At 37.4% G+C, this 24,008-nt stretch overlaps 2 protein-coding genes across 3 annotated transcripts in view; both read left to right on the forward strand.

Moving 5' to 3' along the window:
• The window catches only part of IFIH1 (interferon induced with helicase C domain 1), a 33,982-nt gene extending 21,607 nt beyond the window's left edge, over nt 1-12,375 (forward strand). For both annotated transcript variants that reach the window (XM_076342755.1, XM_076342756.1), the window contains exons 7-16: nt 1,712-1,929; nt 3,464-3,580; nt 4,068-4,191; nt 4,281-4,517; nt 6,558-6,814; nt 8,281-8,430; nt 9,123-9,284; nt 9,619-9,809; nt 11,247-11,340; nt 11,447-12,375. In XM_076342755.1, coding sequence (XP_076198870.1) covers nt 1,712-1,929; nt 3,464-3,580; nt 4,068-4,191; nt 4,281-4,517; nt 6,558-6,814; nt 8,281-8,430; nt 9,123-9,284; nt 9,619-9,809; nt 11,247-11,340; nt 11,447-11,629 — 1,733 coding nt within the window. In that variant the 3' untranslated portion in view covers nt 11,630-12,375. The remainder of the gene's footprint in view (nt 1-1,711; nt 1,930-3,463; nt 3,581-4,067; nt 4,192-4,280; nt 4,518-6,557; nt 6,815-8,280; nt 8,431-9,122; nt 9,285-9,618; nt 9,810-11,246; nt 11,341-11,446) is intronic.
• Nucleotides 12,376-17,832: 5,457 nt separating this feature from the next.
• The window catches only part of FAP (fibroblast activation protein alpha), a 41,011-nt gene continuing 34,835 nt past the window's right edge, over nt 17,833-24,008 (forward strand). The window contains exons 1-2 of the mRNA XM_076340767.1: nt 17,833-17,971; nt 18,246-18,330. Coding sequence (XP_076196882.1) covers nt 17,966-17,971; nt 18,246-18,330 — 91 coding nt within the window. The 5' untranslated portion in view covers nt 17,833-17,965. The remainder of the gene's footprint in view (nt 17,972-18,245; nt 18,331-24,008) is intronic.

Below are 24,008 nucleotides of genomic sequence, written 5' to 3' on the forward strand. Positions count from 1 at the left end.
TACTTTTTTCATCTGTTTCCACAGAGGTCTGCATTACATGTAACATGGAATTCCAGCCTCAGTGAAATGGAGGGGACTCTCTTAATTGCATTTTACCAAATGTTTACCCTCTTCACCAAGGGCTGAAGTCACTGTGTGAACCTTCTAAAAGCTGTGTATCACTTCCTTAGTAGAAGCACATCTCTTCTGGTGGGTTAGGTTCTTCCTGAGTAATGATAGGAATATGCATTACAGAGATGATGGTCAAAATCAAAGGGAGTAATTTCATGTTGGCAAAATAACTGAGAAACTGCCAGCACTGCTTCTGAAGTCTTGCAGTATGTAGAAATCTTAGAAATAAATAGAAATTTAGATTTGAAACCACATCACTCCAGTCCAAACTGGCTTCCTGAACCACTTGTGTGAAGGCAATCAGATTTCCCCAGTGACATGGAGCACTAGTTTGCTTTCCTAGCGGTAGTCTTTGGTTTAGCCTTTAAATAAAATTTCCCTTGTTCAGTCTCCACCTTTCTTTAGGTTCTTCAAAGACGAAGTTAAATGATACTTTCTCCAGCAGAAAGGCCAACTGAGAATGTTCTAGCTCTCTGTTATTTTCCAACTTCTGCTGCCAGTTGTTGCAAACTTGTTTGTAGTGATGCAACAATTTGAGCACACTAATGTGTAAACAAGACCATGGAAATTGTCCAGATTTAAAAAAAAAAAAAAAGAAGGAAGAAAGAAGAAAAAAAAAGAGTTTAACCCTGATCATTTCAGTGTTCTGCTTTACAGCCATTTCCACAAACATTTGTCAAATTGTAGGAAACAATGTCAAATTAGAGACTTATTGGCCAGCTAGGGGAAGAGTGGGAGCTCCATAAACCAGTTTTGCTGTTAGAGAAACAGAAATGTTGATGAGTCTTTCAAATCAGAACCTTGAAATACATGTCACTGGCTGCATATGCAGGTAGAGTAAAGAGATGTTTTCTATGTTTGTAAGAAATTTAAAACAAACAAGAAATAATCTTAATTTTCGTTATCGTATAGTACTTTACTTGTTGCATGTAAATACGATCTGACTAAAAGCACATAATACCTGTCTGAATCTTCATCAGTTTCCTCCTCTACAAAAGAGAGATGATTGGTAGTGCTCCCACCATCTGTTTGTTCTTTCCAATGACACATCCATAAAGTAATACAAATCTTTTAATTGGACAGGAATAGGGAGGAAATCTCTGTGTTGCTATAAAATGGAAGCATATTTTGATCAGGACAGGCCTTTCTAGAATGTCTGAAAGGCTTCTAACATGTTATGTATCTTCTCATAAACCAACAGTATGTAGTTTGTCAGATACAGTTATGGATATAAAAGATACGATTGAGTTAAACTATGATATGTTCTTACCACTGGTTATTAAAAATATAATATCTCTCTGAAATTCTTTATACCATCAGATTGGTTTTGCAAAAATAGAAAAGCTTTTTACATTACATTAAATGTAAAACTACTTGACACATCAGGACTGCAGCAAAGATTCCAAAGTCCATTAAATATATACAGCTTCCATCCACGCCTTCCTCCACCACTACAAATTTCCTAATACGTTAGGGCTCAAACAAACGGATGGGTTCTTTTCACCAGTGTCCTTACCTGTAAGAAGATTTAGTCACACAAATTCTACATTTGAAAGAAAATTAATCATTTTAGGGTTGGGTTTTTTTCTTTTTTTTTCAGATTTTTCACTCATCATTATCGATGAGTGTCATCACACCCAAAAGGAAGGTGTCTACAACAATATAATGCGACGTTACTTAAAAGAAAAGATGAAGAACAGGAAGCTGGCAAAAGAAAACAAACCACTGATCCCACAGCCTCAGATTCTGGGACTTACAGCCTCACCTGGTGTAGGAGGTGCAACATCCTACTCAAAAGCTGAAGAACATATTCTGAAAGTAAATAGCCCTCACATTTGCAAACCATGAAAGGGATATTGTCTTGTTCAAGTAAAAGTTGAATAAGTTAGTGTTAGGCTCCAAAGATATAATCTGATTTATTTTTTTCATGCATACATGGGAGTTCAGCTCGCAGCCATTCAGCAAATTGACCCACAGATTAATGGCAATCCATGTACAAATAAAGTTTACTTTACAGGGAAGTAGGGTTACTGAAAAGGGAAGTAAAAAGATTGCCTCACCTGAAAAAAAACTCTCAAGATCAGGGGCAAGAAATCCACAAAATAATGAGGTTTTATAGTTAATAAAAATCTTGTTTTTCCATTGATGGATTCGAATTTACTGTGTATTCCTAAATCCTAGAGAGATCACAGTATTTTATACTTGTATTTCTAGAGTGACTAAGATGGGCTTTTGTGCGGATCCAAGAAGTGGAAAAAAAAGTTGAATACTTAAACAAGCAGAAACCACTTATGAGATACAGGTAGCATACAAATGTTTTTCTTTACAGCAGTTAGAATTACTCGTTGAGAGGGGAGTATTGTGTAGTTCATAAACACCTGACTGGAGATAATTGGTTAAATTCTGTACTTAAAGAAACTCTATTTTACTTGAAATTCAATGGATTTACATTAGTAATACAAAAGTAGAATTTAGCCCAGTACTCCAGTGAAAAGTCCTGACTAGCAAATTGCACAAGAAGAGAATGTGATACTGAATAGGTGAGTCCTGCAATGCTGTACTGAAGTAGATAGAATTGCGAGGTATTTTGAGACACAAACTTTCTGGCAATGGAAAAAGCAGAGAATTCCTTTTCATCAGCTCTGAAATCTTAATGATAGGATGCTGGGGTTTGTATCTAAAGAAATGTAATCCGAATATGCAAGCTCAGATAACTACTGCTGAAGACATTAAAAAGGTTGCCTGCCAGACTTCCTTTCCTCTTTTCTCTCCTCATAAAAATTTTAAGGTTTCCCCTTATTACTTTAGACTTAGTGACAGAAATGTACATATTTTCTTCTCGGAAGAGATCAAAAGCAGAAAAGTCCAGTTCAGTCGTGCAGTTAGCACAGAAATTTTCACTATTTCTTCCTGTTCCAAGAAAGATAATTTCAAATTATTTTCTACTCTCACAACCAGCTCTTACTTTTATAATTACTCCCTAAAATTTGTTTTCTTTTTTTCTATTTCACCATTGGTTTTGTTTATTTGTTTTGTGCTCCAAAATATACCATCAATACTTTGGCAGAGTACATTTTTCTTTTCAAAATACCTGTTTTGCACCCTGACCTACAAGTTTTCTCCTGTGTGCAAGGATCACTTCTGGCCTAAAAAGTAACTTGTTCAGCTTATCTCAAATGCTTTTCAAAGACTTGGCCTTTCTTATGCTGATCGTGTCAGCATAATTTTTGTAGGAAGAAAATAAAGTTATATAAAACCAATATCTAGATGAGAAGCTCTGTTGCATTAATTCAGTTTTCATGTGGAATAACTCATTAAATGTTAAAAGAAATAACATTTTGTTTTCTCCCAGATCTGTGCCAATCTTGATGCATGTAGAATCATGACTGTTGAAGAGCATGCCTCCCAGTTGAAGAATCAGGTGAAGGAACCGTATAAGAAGACTGTGATTGCGGATGACAAAAGAAGAGTATGTTTTTTTCAAACAAATCAGTGTTAAAGTTATATTGCCCTTTAAAAGTGTGTTGTATGGTATCAAAAACTTTTGGCTAATGCTTTTTTCTATAGTTTTATTGTGACCCATAGTGCTAATTTGAATATGTGTGTATCTATCTGCTGCTTTCCTCTGTATGGAAAAGTATCAGTAAAGTCAAATAGAACTAAATTTTTACTTACGTGAGTTATATTTTTGAGGTATCTGGTCAAAAGACCTTCTGAACCATAGTTGAAATGTTTATATTGGAGTGACATTATAGTCACTAAAAAAGATGTCATTTCACAGTATAATTTTTATAATATTCTGAACTATTTATTTCCATAACTCTAAATGTGCTTAGCAACCTTACTTCTTTTTTAATTTAAGGTTTCAGGTTTTAAAAAGTTACTCAGTGTGGTACTAGCCAATGTTTTTGTTGCCAGAAGATGCTTATTTACTTTGGTAATCGATTTATTTCTAGGATCCATTTAGAGAGAGAATTACCAAGATCATGACAGACATTCAAAACTATTGCCAGCTCCATCCAAAATCTGAGTTTGGAACTCAGACATATGAACAGTGGGTGATTAGAGAAGAGAGAAAAGGTAACTGCGTAGCAAAAATATCCCAGCTTTGGATTTATTTGGGTCATTCTATACACAGGCATGTTCTTGTAATTTTTGTTCGCTTTTAGCTGCAAAAGAAGAAAAACGCAAGGAACGTGTCTGTGCAGAACACTTGAAGAAATACAATGATGCTCTCCAGATAAATGACACCATCCGAATGGTGGATGCGTACAATCACCTAAATAATTTTTATAAGGAGGAGAAAAGTAAGAAAACAGTAAAGAGTGATGATGATGATGATGATGATGAACCAGCAGTATCAAAACAGGATGAAACAGATGAATTTCTAATAGGTTTATTTCATGGTAAGTTTGAAATACATTGTGATATTTAATATTTGAAATCCATAGGTTATGCAGTAACATGATTTGCATGGGCCCATTAATTATTACATCCTAGAGATTGCTGTGTTGTTTGTTATGACAGTATCTGGATGTCCCAGTTCATACAGTATGGAGTACATTAAACAACATCATAGTGTGATCATGTCCCAACATGTAGCAGAAGTTCTTCAGCTTTGGCCCAAGGGCACTTTCTTTTTGCTGATAGAAAGTAAAAACTATTCTCTGCTTTTCTCCAATGAAGTGTCCCTGAGGACACTCTGATAGATACATAGAATGTGTATTCCACTAGACACTCTTGAGGGTCAAAAAGTTGAGCAAATGGAATACAAAAGTAATGAAAAGACAGGGTTTTAACCAACCCTTTCTACCAAAGCTTGTTTGTCTGTATACCAAGAGATGGGAGTGATGACCCTGAGTAAGTTTCAGGTAAAGAGCAATTAGTGAGAGAATTAAACAGAGGATTAAATTGCAAAGACCAAAGTTAGTTGCCTTTTTTCCAGATCATTCACCTTTGGAACTAGGACTCGTTCAGTCCTTGACACACTAATCTTTTTTTTTGCCTCTTTTTTTCCCTTACTGCCTTTACAATGAGGAAGAGGTAGACAAATTTGTTCCCGTTGCCTATGGCTTCATGTATCCTATGAGCTACAAATTTAGAATGCCATCATTAAGAAATTCAGGAAATGTTAAAAAAACTTTGAGAAAAATAGATTAGATTAGATAACATCATCGTGTTTTTTAATGACTCTTCATACCTGTCTTTATGCCCCCTTATTTAGAATTTCAGTATTGAGCTGTTGCTGAGAATCAGAAAGTTAAACTAACTGAAAAATGAAACTGAGTTGTCTAGATTGCTTGCATTTCCACAAGTAAATGAAGTTTAAAGAACCTGATAGTGAAAAATAAATTATATTCCAATTTGGTTTGATTTTACCACTGAAGGTGCCAGGAGTAATGGAAGAAAATCTAAAATTTCTCTTTCCAACTTTTAAAAGCGGAGTTCATCTTTGCGTGATAAACTCACTGCAGCCCTTAGTGTAGGTTTAACTAAGGGGGAAAATTGTGGGAGTTTGTTACATCTACCTACTTCTTGTATGTATTTGTATATGTTTGATTACATTCTAAAATATGAATAAGACTGTAGTAAGAAAGCCACTGCTCTAAGTGGTGTAGTAGTTTGTGATACATTGACTACCATTGCATTGGACGAGGTGCAGTGCAATAATCTGCATGGGGTGATGACATCAGAGTGACTCTAATATCTTAACACACAAGGCCCCCAACTTAAAGTGTTATTATTGTGTTTGCATGATCACCTGACAAGGATGTAGGCTTTTAAATATTAGAAGTTTTTTAAAAAAAATAAAATACCTGAGGAATCCTCCCTGGTCCTGGTCAATAGTGCCTTTCAAGGAGAGTCATTCATTTAACATTTCACTGAGCATATTGAAATGTCTTTAAAAGCTGCAATATTGATAGCAATGCACCCATCCTGATGTCTATTATGTCGCATGTTTCTAGTGAGGATTCCTACTGTAATGAATATCCCAAGGACAATTTATGTCTAAATTTATAAAAACATTATCAGCTCTGAGGGCTGTGCATATTAATCTGTTTCTCCTTGTAAGACTTTTTCCGTTATTTTAAAACTGTTTTGCAAATATTATAAGCTGTGATTTAGCTCTTTAATACAGCGCACTTAACTCTGTATCACTTCTGGTGTGTAGACAGAGGTTTTTTCTTTTGCTTATTCTCACCATGAAATAATAGGCAAAGTGTATGTTAAAAAGTTAATGGTGATTTATTCTGATTGATTAGTGTGTTTTTAATGAATGTAAACTCAACTTGACAAATAATTGGTATGCCATAGCTCTTCAAGCTGGATATGAATGAGCCATGCTGGGAGAATTATATAGAAAGCTGCTCTTTGCTTTGTTTTTTTCCTAGAGCTGTTATTTTACATGGTTACTTTTTCTTAATTTACATCTGCTATTTTTAAAGCAAAAAAGAAACAGCTGAAAGAATTGGCTAGAAAGCCAGAATACGAAAATGAGAAGCTAATACAGCTGCGAAACACTCTAATGGAGGAGTTCACGAAGACTGAGGAACCTAGAGGAATTATTTTCACAAAGACTCGGCTAAGTGCCTTTGCTCTATTGCAGTGGATTAAGGATAACCCAAAATTTGAAGAAGTGGGAATTAAGGCCAGTTATCTTATTGGTGCTGGACACAACAGTGAAATTAAACCCATGACTCAGGTACAGAACTATGCACTACAGCATTAAAATCTTGTACATGATTTGAGAAGACAGCTTGTTTTAGTACTAGAACAACGGACTGAATTTTGGAGCCCAGAGTTCTGGTTTCATACCTGCCAGCAACTTACCTTCATAAGCTGCAGGACAGGTGAATAACAATGTCAGAATAATTTTATTTCCACAAGAAACAAGCTTTTTCAGTTTTGGATTCTACGGCAATAGGAGTAACAGACAGCCATTTCCTAGAGGAGTATATAGTCAAAAGGGACACAAGTTGTACTTGAGGCATAGGAAGAAACAGTGAACAAGATGGCAATAGCAAAAATGCAATAGTTAAATGAGTTTATACTTATCAGGACAACAGTAATTCAAATTATATTTTAGCTGCTGAATTGAAAAATAAAATTACAATGTTGATTATGCCTGTCTTTTTCTGATATCATTGCTTAATCAACTTATACCAATTTAAATGCATGCTTCACACTGACGCATAATCATTGAATTTGCCAAAATTCGCAATGAAAATTTCACAATTGATCACTCAACAGTCCGTCTCGTACCATTGTGTTGACTTCATACACAACATCTCTCTGGTGATTTATACCTCCAGATTAAACATTTTCAAAACAAAGTACTTCAGTATCCTAAAACCTCTCTTCTATTCTGCTTTTTACTCCCCATAAAGTTGCCACCTCAACATTTAAGCAAAAATGGTGTGGTTTACTCTGCTGGACAGAGTCCATTTCCTTCAGCTGCTCTCAGTTTCAAAAAAAAGTTAGGAGTTGTTCTCTCAAAAAGTTGCTTGTTTTCTATGGAAATTTGGTATTTAATCTGTGCACCACATTGCACAAACAAAACAATAGTCTCTGCATTTTGAAACTGAATATAGCAAATAGGAAGTTTCTGTCCTTCTGCTCAAGTTTGTTTGAAATATCCAGCTAATTCAGAAGTCCGTGTTTTGGATGCTTTATTTTAGTGTATCATTGCTGCGCTTTTTGGTGCTCCCCAGATCACCAAAATTATGGTCCCCATTTATTATGGGGTATTTTAAGTGCTTTGGAACTTGACTTGGAAGTGCTGACGTCTATACTTTAAGCTGAAATTACTGAAGTGCTAAAAATCCAGAACCTCTGAATAACTATTTAAAGAATTTGAAAAACAACTGTATTATCAAAACTCCTAGCACCTATGAAATGGGCTACAAAGTTCCAAGCTCAGTTACCTTAAAAAGATGGGATTCTGCTCCCTCCTCCCTCAAAAAAGGTGCTGAACACCTATTATATTCAATAGGAACTCCTTGTTTGTGATCCTGAAAGATGCTTAAATGCAGTTGTTGAAGCCACTTGATGTTTGGCACTCCACTCTGAAATTATTGGACTATAATTCCTTAAACCTCTTAATTAGAAGAAACTGATGACAGAAACTAATACTGAAAGTTAATATACTGATTTTTTTTTAATTTACAGAATGAGCAAAGGGAAGTTATTGATAAATTCCGAGGTGGAAATGTAAATTTACTTATTGCTACTACTGTAGCTGAGGAAGGCCTAGACATCAAAGAGTGTAACATCGTTATTCGCTATGGCCTCGTCACCAATGAAATTGCTATGGTGCAGGTATGAGTTTACTGCATACATAACTTATTTTTTTTAAGTGCTTTTCTGTTTGGAATATGCAAATGGTGAATCATATACCTGGGGTTTGGAGATAATTTTGAAATACTTGCATGCTAAAAGAGAAGATGCTCTTGCAACAAGGTTCATTTCCAGTTGCCACCCTCAGTTTGCATGCAATATAAAATTTGCCTCCGTGTGTAATGGTGTAACATCTATTTAAAGCTCTACACAAACAGTAAGCTCTTTTCGTAGAAAAGGTATGAGAATATGATCAGCAGACTAGTTAATATAAAAGACATTTGTACCACCAACAGCTAAAAAGAGATAGTTGCGTACCAGAACACCAGTTTGTCCGTGTTCTCGCTTAATTTGTGAACACAAATATTTATATACTTAGTAATTAAATGCATGCTTATTTTTTGGTGACAAAATACAGTTTCTGCTTTGCAAAATGTTGTGCTAGTCACAAATCTCCTGAGTACTATTTTCACAGGTATCTTTGATGATAATGCAGAAACAGTATGTGTTATTCACCAATTCTTTATCTGTCTGGGTTAAGTGGAAAAAAAATCCTATGTAGGGACACTGCATAAGGAACAGTACATGTCTTCCATTGCAAAACTAGGGAAAAATGTCGTGTGGTGTTGTAGGGAACATCGTGCTGTTTATGTTGTATTCCTTGCAAATTGTAGGCTCGCGGTCGAGCTCGAGCTGATGAGAGCACCTATGCACTTGTGGCTTCGAGTGGCTCAGGAGCTGTTGAACGTGAAGATGTTAATATTTTCCGTGAGAAAATGATGTATAAGGCCATTCAGCGTGTCCAGAAGATGCCACAGGAAGAGTATTTAAATAAGGTATTTACTACAACTCTGCACTTTCCCTTTAAAGAAGACTGATTTATATTGTAAGACATACTTTGTATTTGAAATCTACTTAGGGGAGGAAAACTTAAAATAATACTAGTTACTACATATGGCCTTGAATCCTTCTGCCAATATTTGTTTTATAATCTATGTTTTCTGGGCCTTTAGAAAAGTCTGCTTTTCTATTGGTAAGGGGGGAAACACACAAGTCAGGAAAATCGACTGGAAGTCATGTTGTCAGTGAACTCGGTAAAATAACTGAAAAAGAGAACTGTTACTGTCATTCCACCAGAATGTTATAGTGCTCTTATTGATCTATTTCTAGATACAGAATTTCCAGTTGCAAAGCATAGTGGAAAAACAAATGAAGGCAAAGAGAGATCGGCACAAGACATACAAGAAAAATCCTTCACTAATAACATTCCTATGCAAAAATTGCCACAAGCTGGTATGTTCTGGAGAAGACATACAAGTTATTGAAAACATGCATCATGTCAGTGTGAAAAAAGATTTCCAGTAAGTGTTCACGAACTACTTTATCTCTTTCAAGCAGAAACAGATTTTCTTTTCAGTAGGGCTGTACAGGGTCTGTAACCCTCTATGCCCTGTGAGGAAAAAAAAGATTATTCCAACATTGTCAAGTCCTAGGCTCTATGGTGTTTACACTTAATAAGTTTGAAGGAAATGTTTGTTGTTACCCCTGATTTTGAGGTGACCAGAGTTTGAAACTTTGGAAAACAATACAGGTCCTGCGGTAATATTAATTAGGTCACTTATTATGTAATATGGTATGTATTCCACAGTGTAACTGTAACCAAAGATGAATACCAGTTACCCACATACTTACACCAGTAACAGACCCAGGACAGGAGTTTGACTCAGACAACATATTGGCCATGAGCTGTGCATTGACAATTGTATATTTAGAGGATGTTCATACTGGTGGCACACCCCTTTTAGTTCTCCCGGTGTTCTTGCTCCTTCTTATCTCCATTGCAAGAGATGTCATCTAGTTTGGTAAACATTTATGTTAAACTGTGTTTAACTTTTCAGTGCCATGATGGCAGGAGGTGACTTTCTCTTCCCATTCATAATGGAAATTAAGAGACCAAGAAAATGTTTTCATTCAACTTCAATTGTATTTGCTTACTACAGTAAATTTGTGATGGGTATTGTACGTTACAGATCAGTCGTGCTTTGCTAATTACACGGCAGACACCATCCAACCAAGTTACTGCCCTCCAAATTTCTCATTTCTTTGAGACATATCTCTGGTATAATTTGTAAAGACTTTTTGAAGAGTTAATGAGAACATAGTACCCATATGTTGAAAAAATTAAAATTGAGCTGCAGTCCTAAACATTAAACTGCTTTTCTGTGAAATTGTCTTGTCAGCATAATGTTATCAGTCAATTCAGACTACAGGGTAATAATTCTTATAACCCCTCAGCACAGGCTAATAGTAACCCTGAAGATCAAGTACTCCCTAAACTAAACGGTGTAAGAATGTGCATGTATTCTGCAGCTCTGGATAGTCAGAACCAAATGATTCTGTTAAGGGGTAAGGTTTGACTACAGGGAATAAAAAGAAAACCTCTAGCTTTCAGGTATCATTTCTTTGACAGCTCCATGGCACCTGAGAAAATCAAGCTAGATCTATCCCCTATTATAACGGATAGCCTGCTGCTCCTACTTTAAGATGTGTGAGGGAGGATGCAGCTCCTGAAATGCTATGAAAGGAGGCATGGAGTACAGTTGTATTTCACCATTACTTAGGAGCATGAAATACAACCTTACATTTTCTCCAACTCCTGAATGTGCACAACAGTCAGGGAGTTTATGACCTTGTAGGTTTTATATCTGACTTCAGCAATTGTGTCACTGTGTTTTAAGGCTATATGTAGCATTGAATAACCAATGTATTCTGATGCACACTTTCTGACTGTTTTTCAGAAGTCTTTACGATACAAGAGAAAATAAGACACTGCAAGATAAGCATGCCGATTACCAGACAAATGGGGAAATTATATGTAAACATTGTGGACAAGTGAGGACAACTTATTTTCATACTCTTATGTTGTTGTTGTCTGTATTCATTTCTGTCTAATGATCTTGTCTATTTTATCTGAAACGTAATTTCCTTACACTTGCAGGCTTGGGGAAATATGATGGTTCACCGAGGTCTTGACCTGCCTTGTCTAAAGATTAGAAATTTTGTGGTTGTGTTTGAAGACAAGAAAACAACAAAGCATATTTTTAAGAAATGGGGAGAACTGCCCGTCAGGTTCCCTAGTTTCGATTATGCAGCTCATTGTCCTTCAAGTGATGAAGATTAAGGACTCAGAATGAAAATAAAAGCCCTTTTCAACTTTTCTCTGACTGCTGATTAGAAGCTCCTGTGTCCCGTAGAGTGCGCTGCATCATAAACACTGTGAAAGCTCCTGGGCATGAGGAAACTGTTTTGAAGAGGAAAGAAACCCAAGGAAGAAGAAGGACGAAGTCACATGGCTGCTGTCTGCACTCAGATTTGCAATGGTACTCCGGGACAAAGAAGACAACCAAATACATTGCAGCCATGTGTATCCATGGAACAAATTCCCGTCTCTACTCACTACAGTCCATCTGGGGTGGCAACGCTGTCAAAAGTGTGCTAGGTGACCTGTCATCAAGCACAGAACATAGGACAGACATCTTGAGACTTGCCATGGTGATTATTTTCTGTTTTTCTTCCTCCTACAATCCTTTTGAAGATAAAGTGTCTCAAAAGAGGAGCCATGTAAAGAGAACAGTTTAGCTGAATGTTATTTCTGAATCGTTGTTGCTTCATCAGTGTTTTCATGACTGAGTTCTTCCCCTCTTATCTTTAGCTGTAAGCTCATAGATTTTGACAGATTAAAATTAAGTTTCCATTAAAAGACTTTTCAATAACCAAGCCCTTAAACTGACTTGAAATTGATTCTTTTAATGTCCAAGAAGTACCATGCCAAGTGTCTTTCTGTGTGTTAGTTTCATGGGATTGTTAAACTGGCTATATAATGAGGTATGTATTTTTTTCAATAAATTACTATAATGATTAACCTTTGCCAACTGTGATACTGTTCATTCTCTTCCACTGTAAATATTTTGACAATACTACTACCATGGTTTCACCCTAGAAATTTAAAGGATAGTGGTATTCTGACTGTAAAAATAGCATAATGTGTCTCCATATCTATCTTATTGACAGATTCCCCCCCCCCCCCGCTATTTGCAAGTAAGGTATTGGAGAGTGGAAAGAAGGTCTGTTTGTTGTTATAAATCAGCTTGGCAAATTCAGGATAAAGTGGTATGTTTATTGGCGTGGACATGTAAGCACTTCAGTAGCCCCAGGTAAAATTTCTAAGTTACAACATAGCTGAAAAGTATATCCCAGCAGAAAGGAATCTTACTATGGCTAGATCTGTAATTGCTGTACATTTTTAAAAGGAATATAAATACTGTGTACATTTTTTTAAATCAGATTTTATTTCAGATTTGCATCAGGACCAGATTTGGGGGGTGTTGTGTTGGGTTTTTTTTTCATATTTCTGGCCTTACTTCGGGGGGGGGGGGGGGGGGGAATCTAATTTCTGACTGAGAAGAGCAGCACATTTCAGATATCACCAAACTGATACAGGCCATTTTGGGATTAGCTACTCTGCTTATAAACAACATATAGCATTATGAAATAAATATGCACACTGATGAGTTTTCACATAGTAGTTTTGTAGATTAGAATGGGCTTAAACTACAGAAATTGTGGTTTATTTATAGGTTGAAATTATTCCACAACAGTGATTTATACCAATAACCTACTACCTCAGGGCTGTAAAAAAAATCAGGCGTGTTGAGATTTAAGAGATTACATATGCAAAGATGTTTCAAGTCACAGCAATTCCACAGGTATTTTTCAATGATACAACTAAAACAGGAAAGGCCAGTGGGAGTTAGGGAGTGTAAACGGTTCGTACTGTATGTGTTTTATATTTGTGTATTTCTTCATATAATGCTATTCTTACCTTTATGTATTGTGCGGGGCAGAACAAATGTGAAATCTTCACCAATTTCTTTATTCAGCATTAGATACTTCATTAGTTAAAAAATTAAACCATTCCCCTCATCTAATGTTCTTAGAAACTCTTAAGTTATTCTCATTCTTGTATTGTAGTATTTTGCTTAATACTGAAGCTTTTGGCTACTTCTAGAATCTGCTGATTTAGCATTAAGTGCAGGACAAATTTTACACCTTTTACACATTGATCTGAGAATCTGCCTATTTAAAAATGTTGGAGATTGATAGATCACACATGATTGTAATTTAAGATGTATTTTGTTCATGTGCTCAGTATCTGGTAGGATGCTATGAAATATACTGAAAATTAATTATTATAATAGTTTGTCTTGGTAAATAATCATCATCCAGATAATCTCTGGATTTCTGTATTAATGAGTTGTTACAGTTATGTAAATGTAACATAATACACTGTACGTAGCATTTTCAAGTGTCTGAAGTAATTTATTCAGTACTTTAAAGAAGTGTAAAACCAGGGTAAAAAGATGATATCATTACACAGATTGCTGCTGGGTCCTCAATCAAATAATTTTCCATGCTGAGTAGATTTTCTGAAATCTGAGCTTTTCATCCTTCCCTTCATTGAAGCAACAAGAGCATATGCAGCTCGATTTCTTTGTTCTTTTATAGTTGAGTTCAAAAGGGCCGTATCACAAACATGCCTGGGCTTCTTGTAGTTCACCTGTGTGCTGCTGTTATACTCCCAGTTCCTAGCGTGACTCAACCACGTTGTCACCAAAGCTTAAAGAGTGTTTGCACAATCTCACTTCAGCATAATGCATAATGAACTTCAAATGAATCCTGCTGGCGTGTAGGATAAGGAATTTCTACTTCAAGTTATTGTCTCTGAATGGGGTTGTAAAACGTGCCTATATTGTTCATCCAGGAAGTGCGAAGTTGTAAAAAACAAGCTAAATTGCCATATTTTATCTGCTAGTTACTTCTGCATTTATTGCCTTTATGGACCCAAAGTCCTCCAGGGAGTGTGACAAATCCTGATTATATTTTCTACTTACAACTTTTATTTGTTCACAAATGTGGAAAGAAGAAAAACTATGACTCACAGGCGATTTGTCTAGCTGTGTGTGTGGCTACTTAAGAACTGGTTCAGCTTTAGTTGCGTTTTCATTATTCTATCTACTTTTGGTCTGATGTCATGCACAACCTACATCTGTAAATCTGCATTTCCTCATCTGGGAAATGTAAATACTTTAGTAACCGTAGAGTAGTTGCATAACTGGTTGGATAGTTGCTGTACAAACTGAATAAGTTTTCTGTTCCATAATTTGTCTATTTCTCCAACTGATTCACCCTTTTTCTAGCTTCCTTATGCTTTTATTTCTGTCTTACATTATGGGGTTCTGATGTGGCAGAAGTTAGAAAGAGCTTTGGCTGTGGAAAGAATTGCTGTTTGCTTCTTCACTTGTACTAGTATAAACGGTCCAGAGAAGGGAGTTGAGGTGTTAGGAGCAATAGATCTACAAAGCTTGTAAAGGTCATTCTCTGCCAGGTAAATTTTGTTTTGCTTCTAATGCTGCAACCTTCGTGAATCTTACTACAGCACATGCCTAAATAATTAGATTTCCAAACTAAAAATACATAGTATGCAGCATATAGTCATTTTGCAAAGTCTTTTAGATCATGTGAGTTTGAATCATTTCCTTTGAGGCATTCTCTAAATATGCATTCATTAGAGGAAGCTGCATATTTGGAAATGAAAACTAGCCTGATCAAAACCTGCATTTGCAATTTTGTGATGTTCTTCTTGTCAGAAATAACCAATGTCGGTAGGAAAAAAATGGATTTCTCTGAACTGTGTTATTGAAAATACATATGGCACAGAATGCTAGGAAGTAAGTAACAGTTTGGAAATATGAATAAGAAGCAAGAGTTACATGGGGGAAAAATTCTTTTGTCACAATCCTTTTCTGTTTTGGAAATTTTGAGTAGCTGCAGTTTTATCTTGTTAGGAAACACTATTGTTTTTGAGCTCAGTTCTGTCCTTCATGTACAGTTTATCAGGAACAATGTATTTTAGCCTTCTCAGCCTTTTTTTTTTTTCCTGCATGGCTTATGTCAACAGGATGGATCTTATTCAGAAACTTTATCTTGTATAACTTGTACTTTACTGTTGTGACAAGAACTGGGGAGAGAGGGGAACTGAGTTTATGGGAAAATAAGGCATGTTTCATATCACTGTTTTTTCCAGACAATTTCTTTTCAAAAATCCCCCCACCAAGGCTAGTGTAAGGAATGTTGCCAAAACACTGCCTGGATCAGCTGCTGCCTCACCAAGGCTGGTGTAATCGTTAGGGTTCAAATTCCTACCTTTGGTGGTAACACATTGAGGTTTGTTTCTCTGTAAAACATTAGCCCAAGTTCTGCTGGACAGTTTGGTGTGACAGGAAACCTATCTCATCTACTACATTCTCAATTTTCAAAGAAGCCAGAGGGGGTGATGCACCCAGCTGCTACTGAATTTCAGTAAGATTTGGGTACTCAGTCTTTGTTAACCTCTGAAAAATCATAGTCCCTGTGCCTGACTTCCACATGGAAGCACCACCATTCTGGCCTCCTTTCCTCACCCTTACTTCTCCCTGTTTGGTGTTAAGCACAGGAGAGAAATACAAGGCTGGTACAGCGAGAAAGATGAGGTGATTCAGCAGACTCCACATGCAAAACCAACAATGCCTAAGCCCAGTCACTCTTAAGTTTCATGTCAAGCCTAGTGAATATTCTGTCATTTTGTGGCCTTCTTTGGCAGTTGACGATTACCACACGGGCTGAGGCGGCAGCAAGAAGGAAGCTGAGCCAGGCCTGGGGCTGCGGCTGGGCCTGGCCACCCTGAGCAGGCTATGGAGGCCAAGCTGAGGAAGGCCTACCGCCGGTGCCAGGCACTGCCGTCACCTCTGGTGTGGGCACCAGGTGAAACGGCTGGGAAGCTGCAGGCAGTAAGTGGATGATAGGCTTTGTTTTGTAGCTCAGTTCAGCATCTGCCATCCCTGGTGCCTTTCTGTGCATAACACAGAGCCTGAACCCATGGCTGCAGAGCAGAGCACTGTGCACAGGTCCTTGGTTGGTGTTTCCTCACAGCACGCTGTCTGGATGAATACTATAAAAGGTGTGAGATAGCCTTTTTATTTTTCTTTCTTTTTTTTTTTGCCTAATAACACATCTGAAATGCCTGGCCCAGTCTCATGCTCAGGTTAATCATCTGAAAGAATGACTACTGGCTCTGTGGTAGGAGCACTGGAAGGATTTCCTTCTGAGACCTGGACATCGCTAATAAGCAGTTGTGCGTTGCAGGGTGCATGGAGACGCACTGAAGAGCATCCAACCTCACCGAGCGATGCCGGGAAGCCTGAAAGTGCAGGGGGTGCTGGGAAAGAGCAACGAGCAGTGAAGAAAGGAGGCGACAGCACAGAGCGCTCCTGAGGGACCCGGGTACCTGCGGGATACCGGGCTGTGCAGGGGCAGGCTAAAGGGCACTACCAGCCCAGAAAACGTTCCCTCCTTTAAACGTTTCTCTCTCTTTTCAGCCCGGATTGCGCCGCTAGGGGGCGCGCGGCCGCTAGGGGGCAGCGTGCCTGTTCCCCTCCGGCCGTTATCCCCCCTCCCCCGCCGCCGCGGCGGTGGCCGGTGCGGAGACCCGCCTGAAGGGAACGAGCAGGGTGCGGTCTGCCTGCGCCTTCCCCTCCTTCCCCAGCGCTCCCCGCAGCGGCTCTGGGGCAGGCCAGCAGTGGGAACGTTTGGGTAGTCAGTCGGATGGGCACGGCATACGTGTACTTCCCTTTTCGAGCGTTTCTTCTCTCTGCTGAGGGATCTCTTATGTAACTTGACACTGCGGTCTCGAGAGAAGTTCTCCCTCTTTTCAGTTGACCTCATTTCAGTGCGCTAAATAAAATACGTGCAATTGGTGGTTTAAGCACTATTTCAGAATTTGCTCTGGGCCAGTAGATAATTACTTCTCTAACCTCTGTTACATAGCCTATAGAAGTTTATAGTTTTCTGAGAAAAAAAGTAAGTCTCCTCACACGTGGAAGACGTTAAACGATATCTGTTTCTGCTTCTTGTTTTGCATTCTTACGCCATTGTTGTTTATTTCAGAAAGTAAACATACATGAATTATATGTAAACAATAAAGCTATTGGATTTTCTTTTAATTTCTCTGCAGAGAGTAGAAATAAGGTCATGAGAATGTGAGGATTGCCAAAATACACAGTAGATACTTTTCAGAGAAAAACAGTACATATCAAGTAACTGTTGAGTCATAAAACCCTTAAGTTAGTGTAAGCAGATGTTGGTTACAGCTCACATTGATGGGAAGTATATAATCACCACCCCTATAGCCACCCACTGTCCATTTCTGGTTCAAGAACTTCCCCAAAAGCCTGTTTCTAATTTCATGGAAACCCTTTGAAATTTGGCACAGTTTTCAAAAGTATGTAGGGAAAAAAAAAGTCTGCCAGAGGTTTGGCCTCCAACTGTGAAAACAGACACTGCCTTTTCAAACTCCTCTCCTCGATCCACTGACCCACACCCAGAAGAGAGAATTTACATTCGTTTAGAATACGGCAGGAAAATGAAGGTCTGTATGCTGCTGAATTCAGCTTTTGGTAACATTTACATCTGTTGTTTTAAACTGTCAGCTATTGCACAGGCCAGGCTCTGATGTGAAAGTATTTGTTTTAAAGAAAAAGGAAAGGGAAGTCTTTTCAAGTGTACTGCAGGGACATTTTTGCTTGTTGCTTGGACGGATTACAGCAGTTAAAGAGAGTGGGAGGATTTAATTATTTACAAGCCATAGAATTGTGCTTCAGGCAATATTAGAAATGTAATTATTGTTTGTTTCTGTCCTGCAGACCCGGCTAAAAATCATATTTGGCGTGGTTATATGCCTTTTGCTTTCCTTATTACTTATGTGTATTATACTGCTTCCATCAAGAGGTAAGGCATTTGTAATCTAATGTAGTGTAAAACACAGTATCTTTAGCTACTATGGCTTCTAAAGTTCACAAAAGTTTGTCAAATCGTCTTTAGGATTGTCCTGTCAGTATTGTTATGGCTCTATCACTTTGCAGAGATGTACTGACAGCTGAAATATCCTGAAGGTAAGATTGAAATGCCAGCAGATGTTGAAACAAGGAACTCCTTGAAGTGAAAAGCACCTGCATTAACTTTATTGTGCATGATATATAATGTTCTTAGACAGGACTGCAAAAATAATTCTCAGATCTCCTCATCTTATGTTATTTTTTGTGTTAGGGGTTAGGAGACTCACAAACTGTTAGTAATTTCCTTTAGCTTGGTGAACTTGTATTTGGTTTGAAATGGTTGTGTAATAATTACAGAAGTTCTCTATCCAATTGCAAGTTAAACATTTTGTTGTAGGTAGGGTATGATGAATTGTGTGTGAACATATTTAAGATTGCATTTGAAAATTAAAGTCAGCATTGTATAAAACAGGGATGCATAGTTTGCTCTAGTATTATGCCAGCAGTAGGTAAATCAACACAGTGTGGTCTGCTGAGTCCTCTGGTAAAGTTTGAAGTGAGTGTGGTTTGAAATTTAGAGCCTGAGTGGCACTGACTTGATGGGAGTTTTTTTCCATGAGAGGTGTAATAAGGACAATATAAGTATTTACACGGCCCTTTCACTATAGCAGATTAATTGAATGCCTCTGAAATAATTAAAATAATAATAAAAAATGTGTATTCCAGTAACAGTATCTATTTAAAGGGATTTTTTTTTCTATTATTATTCTTTGTTCATAAGTTGGCAGGGTGACTGAGATGAAGAAATCAGTTTTGCATTTACAACTAAATGTTATAAAATCAGCTATCTGCTTAAGTCTTGTGAAAGTTAAATCCTGTAGTTAATATGCAGGTTTTGTGAAAGGTGAAATCTCCTTCCTACCTGATATTTCTGTGGAATATGGTTATCATGGGTTGTTTCCTTGAGAGAGGGGTTGGAGGTTTCTGAAGCAGTTAGGGTTGATTCTGTTATGCAGCATGTGAATATGAGGACAGATTATATCAAGGTGGGAGGCAGTGCTGAGAAGAGATACCGCCTCAGAGTGATAGGTTTGACTTTTACTGTCAATGATGGGGTGCCAGATTTTTTGGCTAGCTTAGAGCGTGGTCAAATCTGAGCTTTCATTACTAGATAAATGTATGGTATCGAGTCAAACTTACTCATACCAAGTCTGCATGTTGAGACAGGGCAGAATATTTTTACGAGATTTAGATAAAAAAGAGCAGTGAGGAAACAAAGAGACTGGAGACCAAGGATTGGTTTGGCAGCCTGAAGAAGTTGCTAAAGATCATGGAAGGTACTGTAGGAGGAAGTGAATATATTTTTCCCTTCTGAAGTTATCACATACCAGCTCACTGGTCTTAGTCTGAGCTTCTTCAGTACCTGAGCCATTACGAAGAACTCTTTTCGTCTCTATGATTTCTTGGAATAGCAGCTTGGTAACCACTTATATCAGACATGCATTTAGATCCAGTAGGACGATAAAGAATTTATCTTACTTTACAGAATGCTTTTGAAGGAGCATTTTAGACAATTGTGGAATACACAATTATGTTGAACACACGATTATGTTGAACGCGTCTGATTATGGCCTCTTATTCTCAGGTGGAACTGCAAGTGCTGCAGTTATCTGTTGAAATGCCTAAACCTTTTTAAATTCTAGTAGTCTACCAATCAGTTGTAAAAGGAAGAAATATAAACTAATTTTGGAGTTACAAATTTTGCAAGTCGAAGTCAGACAGGAAATAGCTACAGAGATGGAATGTTGTTTGTACATTCCACCTTTACTACTGCTTAACTGAAAGGATGTGGCAATCTAGAAAGACAATTAATTGCATATGAGAAATGTAGAGACACAGACCGACTAAATTTCTGCATAAGAAATCAGCAAAGATAAATGTCATCTGTAATTCTGAAAGAACTGGAAGAAATATTTAGTTCTGGTTTTGTCTGCTAAGTTCCTAGTAATTTCATGTTCTTCCAACTTCTCAAAATGTGATAGCTGGTTTTGGTTTACACATGGAAGAGTATAAAAATGTGAAAAATTCTGAAAAGTTATACTGGAAAATAAGTTTCTGTTTGGAGAGGATAGTAAGGGGGAAATACTTAGTTGCAGTTATTACACAATTTCTGTGGGGCTGAGAATAGCAAGGCAGGCAATCTCAATATAGTGAATGGCATCTATGCCTAAGAAATTAGTGACAGGTTTTTGACATTTCTTTGAGTTAGGAATGTGCTGTGTGATTTACCTTACTATGATAACCCAGCTATGATAACCCAACTCTAAACCGTTCAGAAAGGTTTTTTTCACTTGTACACTGGTGTACCTAGTCCTGTTCTTCTGCAGCATAAACAAGTAAGAAAATACCTGTCTGCAGTTGAAAAGCAATAGTGGAACCACAGGCAGAGTTACAATTAATTGAATGTATTGCTTAGGCTCTAAATTAATCTTTTCTTCTGCTGTTTTTAAGGAATATCCAGAATCCTGCCTGTCAATGTTCCTGTTCCCGTTGTACAATTGACCTAGGCCTGAGACCAAGACCTTGGTTCTCTGATGTTGCAGATTAGGTCATAGGGCATACTTCTCAGCCAGGAAGTGGTGAGCAGCCAGTTTCTTAGGAACTGGTGATGTTCTTTGCTACACCGCAACCAAATCCATTTTCTGATTCAATAAATGCCTCCCTGTGTTCTGATGCAAAGTCAAACAGAGTGGCTTCCATCATTGTGGAGTGGAAGAAAAATGCTTCCAGTCAGGAATTCAGTTGCTGGCCCTGAATTCAGCTGGAGATGGTGCTGTTAGTTGCTGCTTTCTAATTGAAATGGGTGCCTGGATATTTGACTTAGAAATAAAGTTAAAGATAAATTCTTATCTTCTTGGCCATTTATCAAAATTGGCAACTGACAACTGGAGATTACAAACTGACAGCTGTTGCTGAAGTTTCTTGTAATTGAAAATTCGGTAGATTACCGTGACACTGTGCTTCCACCAAAATCTGGTGGTTCAGTCTTAGCTACGAGTTCAGGCTCAGATCTAAGTAATAGTGTAAACCTAGCTACAGTGATCTGTACGCTGGTGGCAGAGAGCTATCTCAAGGTTATTAGAACAGAGTAATAAAAAACAATATTAAGTTGGATTAGACTACTTCATACCTCTTCTGTTTGGTACTTTAGATTGCATAAAAATTGGTAGGAATTCATACTACAATCTTTCTAGATAAGTTTTCAAAAACTAACATGCTCCATGAGTTTATATTCCCTTAACAGGGTTCAGTCTGCTATACTTGCGCAGCTGTGGTCTTTGACAATACTCCTAGAACTGTGGGGCTGGGTAGGCCTTTTCTTTCCAAATCTGACTAGTGCTTTGAAGAAACTGTATTGTCGCTTAGATTCTTAAATCAGCATGGAGTGGCTTAGCCAAAACAGGCTCTATTAATTTTCTGTGCTTATTCACATGCTGGTGGCGGAATAAATAGTCTAGTTTAGGACTAATTTAATGAGGTTACCACAACAATCTTACTTCTCCAAGTCTATGCTTAGAAATAATGTGTGTTGGCTATGATCTAAGGTAAATTTTTATGCTAGCTTTTCTTTATAAATATATTTTTCAAAAACTTAATTTTCAATAACTGAAAGGGATTATAATTATTCTTTTTCAGTGTATAGTTAGAGAGAGGCTTTTTCCTTTCCTGGACCCTTATGCAGTAGAGATGTTAGAGTCAGTAGTAAACTAAACCATTCTCATTCTGGCATGCTCTAGCTTTCTATACACAGTTTCTGTTCCTACCAGTAACAAGAGCTGGATCATACTGCGAAACATGACTTGTTCAGACTTCATATTTTCTTCTCATTCCAAAGGGTGTTTTTGAAGTAACCTTCACTGAGAAAGCAGTGACACACCTCACAAAAAATGACTGAATATAATGCAGGTATGGAAAAGCAGATTCAGCTGATGTGGAGCTGAGTATGACCAGAAGTTCGGGAGCAGGATCAGGAGTGTTGGAATTAATTTCTGATGTTGAACTGGGCTGTGGTTTCCTCAAGTGGAAGGCTGTCTTCCTGCAGATGTTGAAGGAGCTTGTGCTTTAGCTATTCAGCATCAGCCCACAGAGATGAGAATGGACGTTCTAGTCCAGAAGTAGAATATAATACCATCTGCCAGCTGGCTGTCCCAAGATGCTAACCAGTTTTCTTTTGGCAAGTCATCTATTTGCTGTGTAGCAGTGGATGCTAAATAAAATACATATAAAAATACATATATATATATTAAATGCATATATATTAAATACATATAAATACTTAGAAAATGCATATATACAGCTACATATATAAAAATAACAAATACAGAAACCAGAATACTTTCTGATTATTATGTACGCTTGGTTTAATTTGGCAGGAGTAGACACAATTTATATGGATGCACATTAGACCATGTTGTGGAATAAGCCAGCAGGGCTATGACTTCTAAAGCAAGGGTTGTGTTGGTCTACCCACATCCAATCTTTGAAAGGGAATAATCCCCATAATACAAACAGAATTTCACAGTGATGGATTGGTGTGCATAAAGTTAATCCGAGTTTAGTATAACTGAAAGTTCTGCTTTCTGTGTTTTATTAAGCTCTCACAACAATTAACTGAACAGTAAAGGAGAAGGTATCTGCATAAAGCCAGTGACAATTAGTAGATGCTTACAGGCTTTTATCACCACAATTATACATGTACATCGAATACAGTCAAATGCATGAGTGAGTAATTATGATCATGGCATATATAAAGCAAGTTACACTGTGAAGCAAAATAACCAATTCAGTGCACAGAGAAATACAGGACTGCACCCTGTAAATGAATGTAAGTGGACCACAGAGGATTAAAACTGAGACAGTGGGGTGGTGAAGAGAAAAGAGCAAAGCTGAAATTTTGTAAGCTTTCATTTCTGTGGTTGGCTCTGCTATTTGCTTCCTTTTTGTCCCTGGGCATCTTTTTTCATCTTTGTTATTTCATAGAGAAACAGAACACAACGAAAGAACTTAGCAAGCTTACCAACAGCCATCCAAATCAATCTCTTTATAGTGCTGCAGACATGTAAAGTACTTTTCACGTTAGGGTTTGTTCTGTGAGCAGAGATTTTGAATACTGTTATTGAACCAGTGTTTAGTTACAGAAGAAAGAATCAGCAACAATTATAGGAAACAATTAAAGATGCTGCTTTTAATTAAAGCATTTAAATATATCTTCTGTTGCCTAGAAACAAGCATTCAAAATTATAAGTAATCAAGTAAGAAATTGTTGTGTTCAGAATTTTTGCAGTCCACTGGTAGAAATTGAGATAGGAGCGGACACATTTTGAAAATCATTAGCACTCATAATAAATTATCACAGAATATTAAGTATGTAAGGGCGAGATGACTAACAGACTAAACGTTTAAATTAGAGCTGTGAAAATTAGACCAGAGATGAGACATTTGTGATATTGCTTGTCTTTTTAGTAAAAAATCCTCTTAAGCTGAGAGAAGGAACCAGGAAATTTTACCAGATTAAGGTATCAAACGGGACTAGAAATTTAAGCCTCCTATACACACAACCATGGAAATAGA

The sequence above is a fragment of the Aptenodytes patagonicus genome, chromosome 6 (assembly GCF_965638725.1).
Source record: "Aptenodytes patagonicus chromosome 6, bAptPat1.pri.cur, whole genome shotgun sequence".
Lineage (NCBI taxonomy): Eukaryota > Metazoa > Chordata > Aves > Sphenisciformes > Spheniscidae > Aptenodytes > Aptenodytes patagonicus.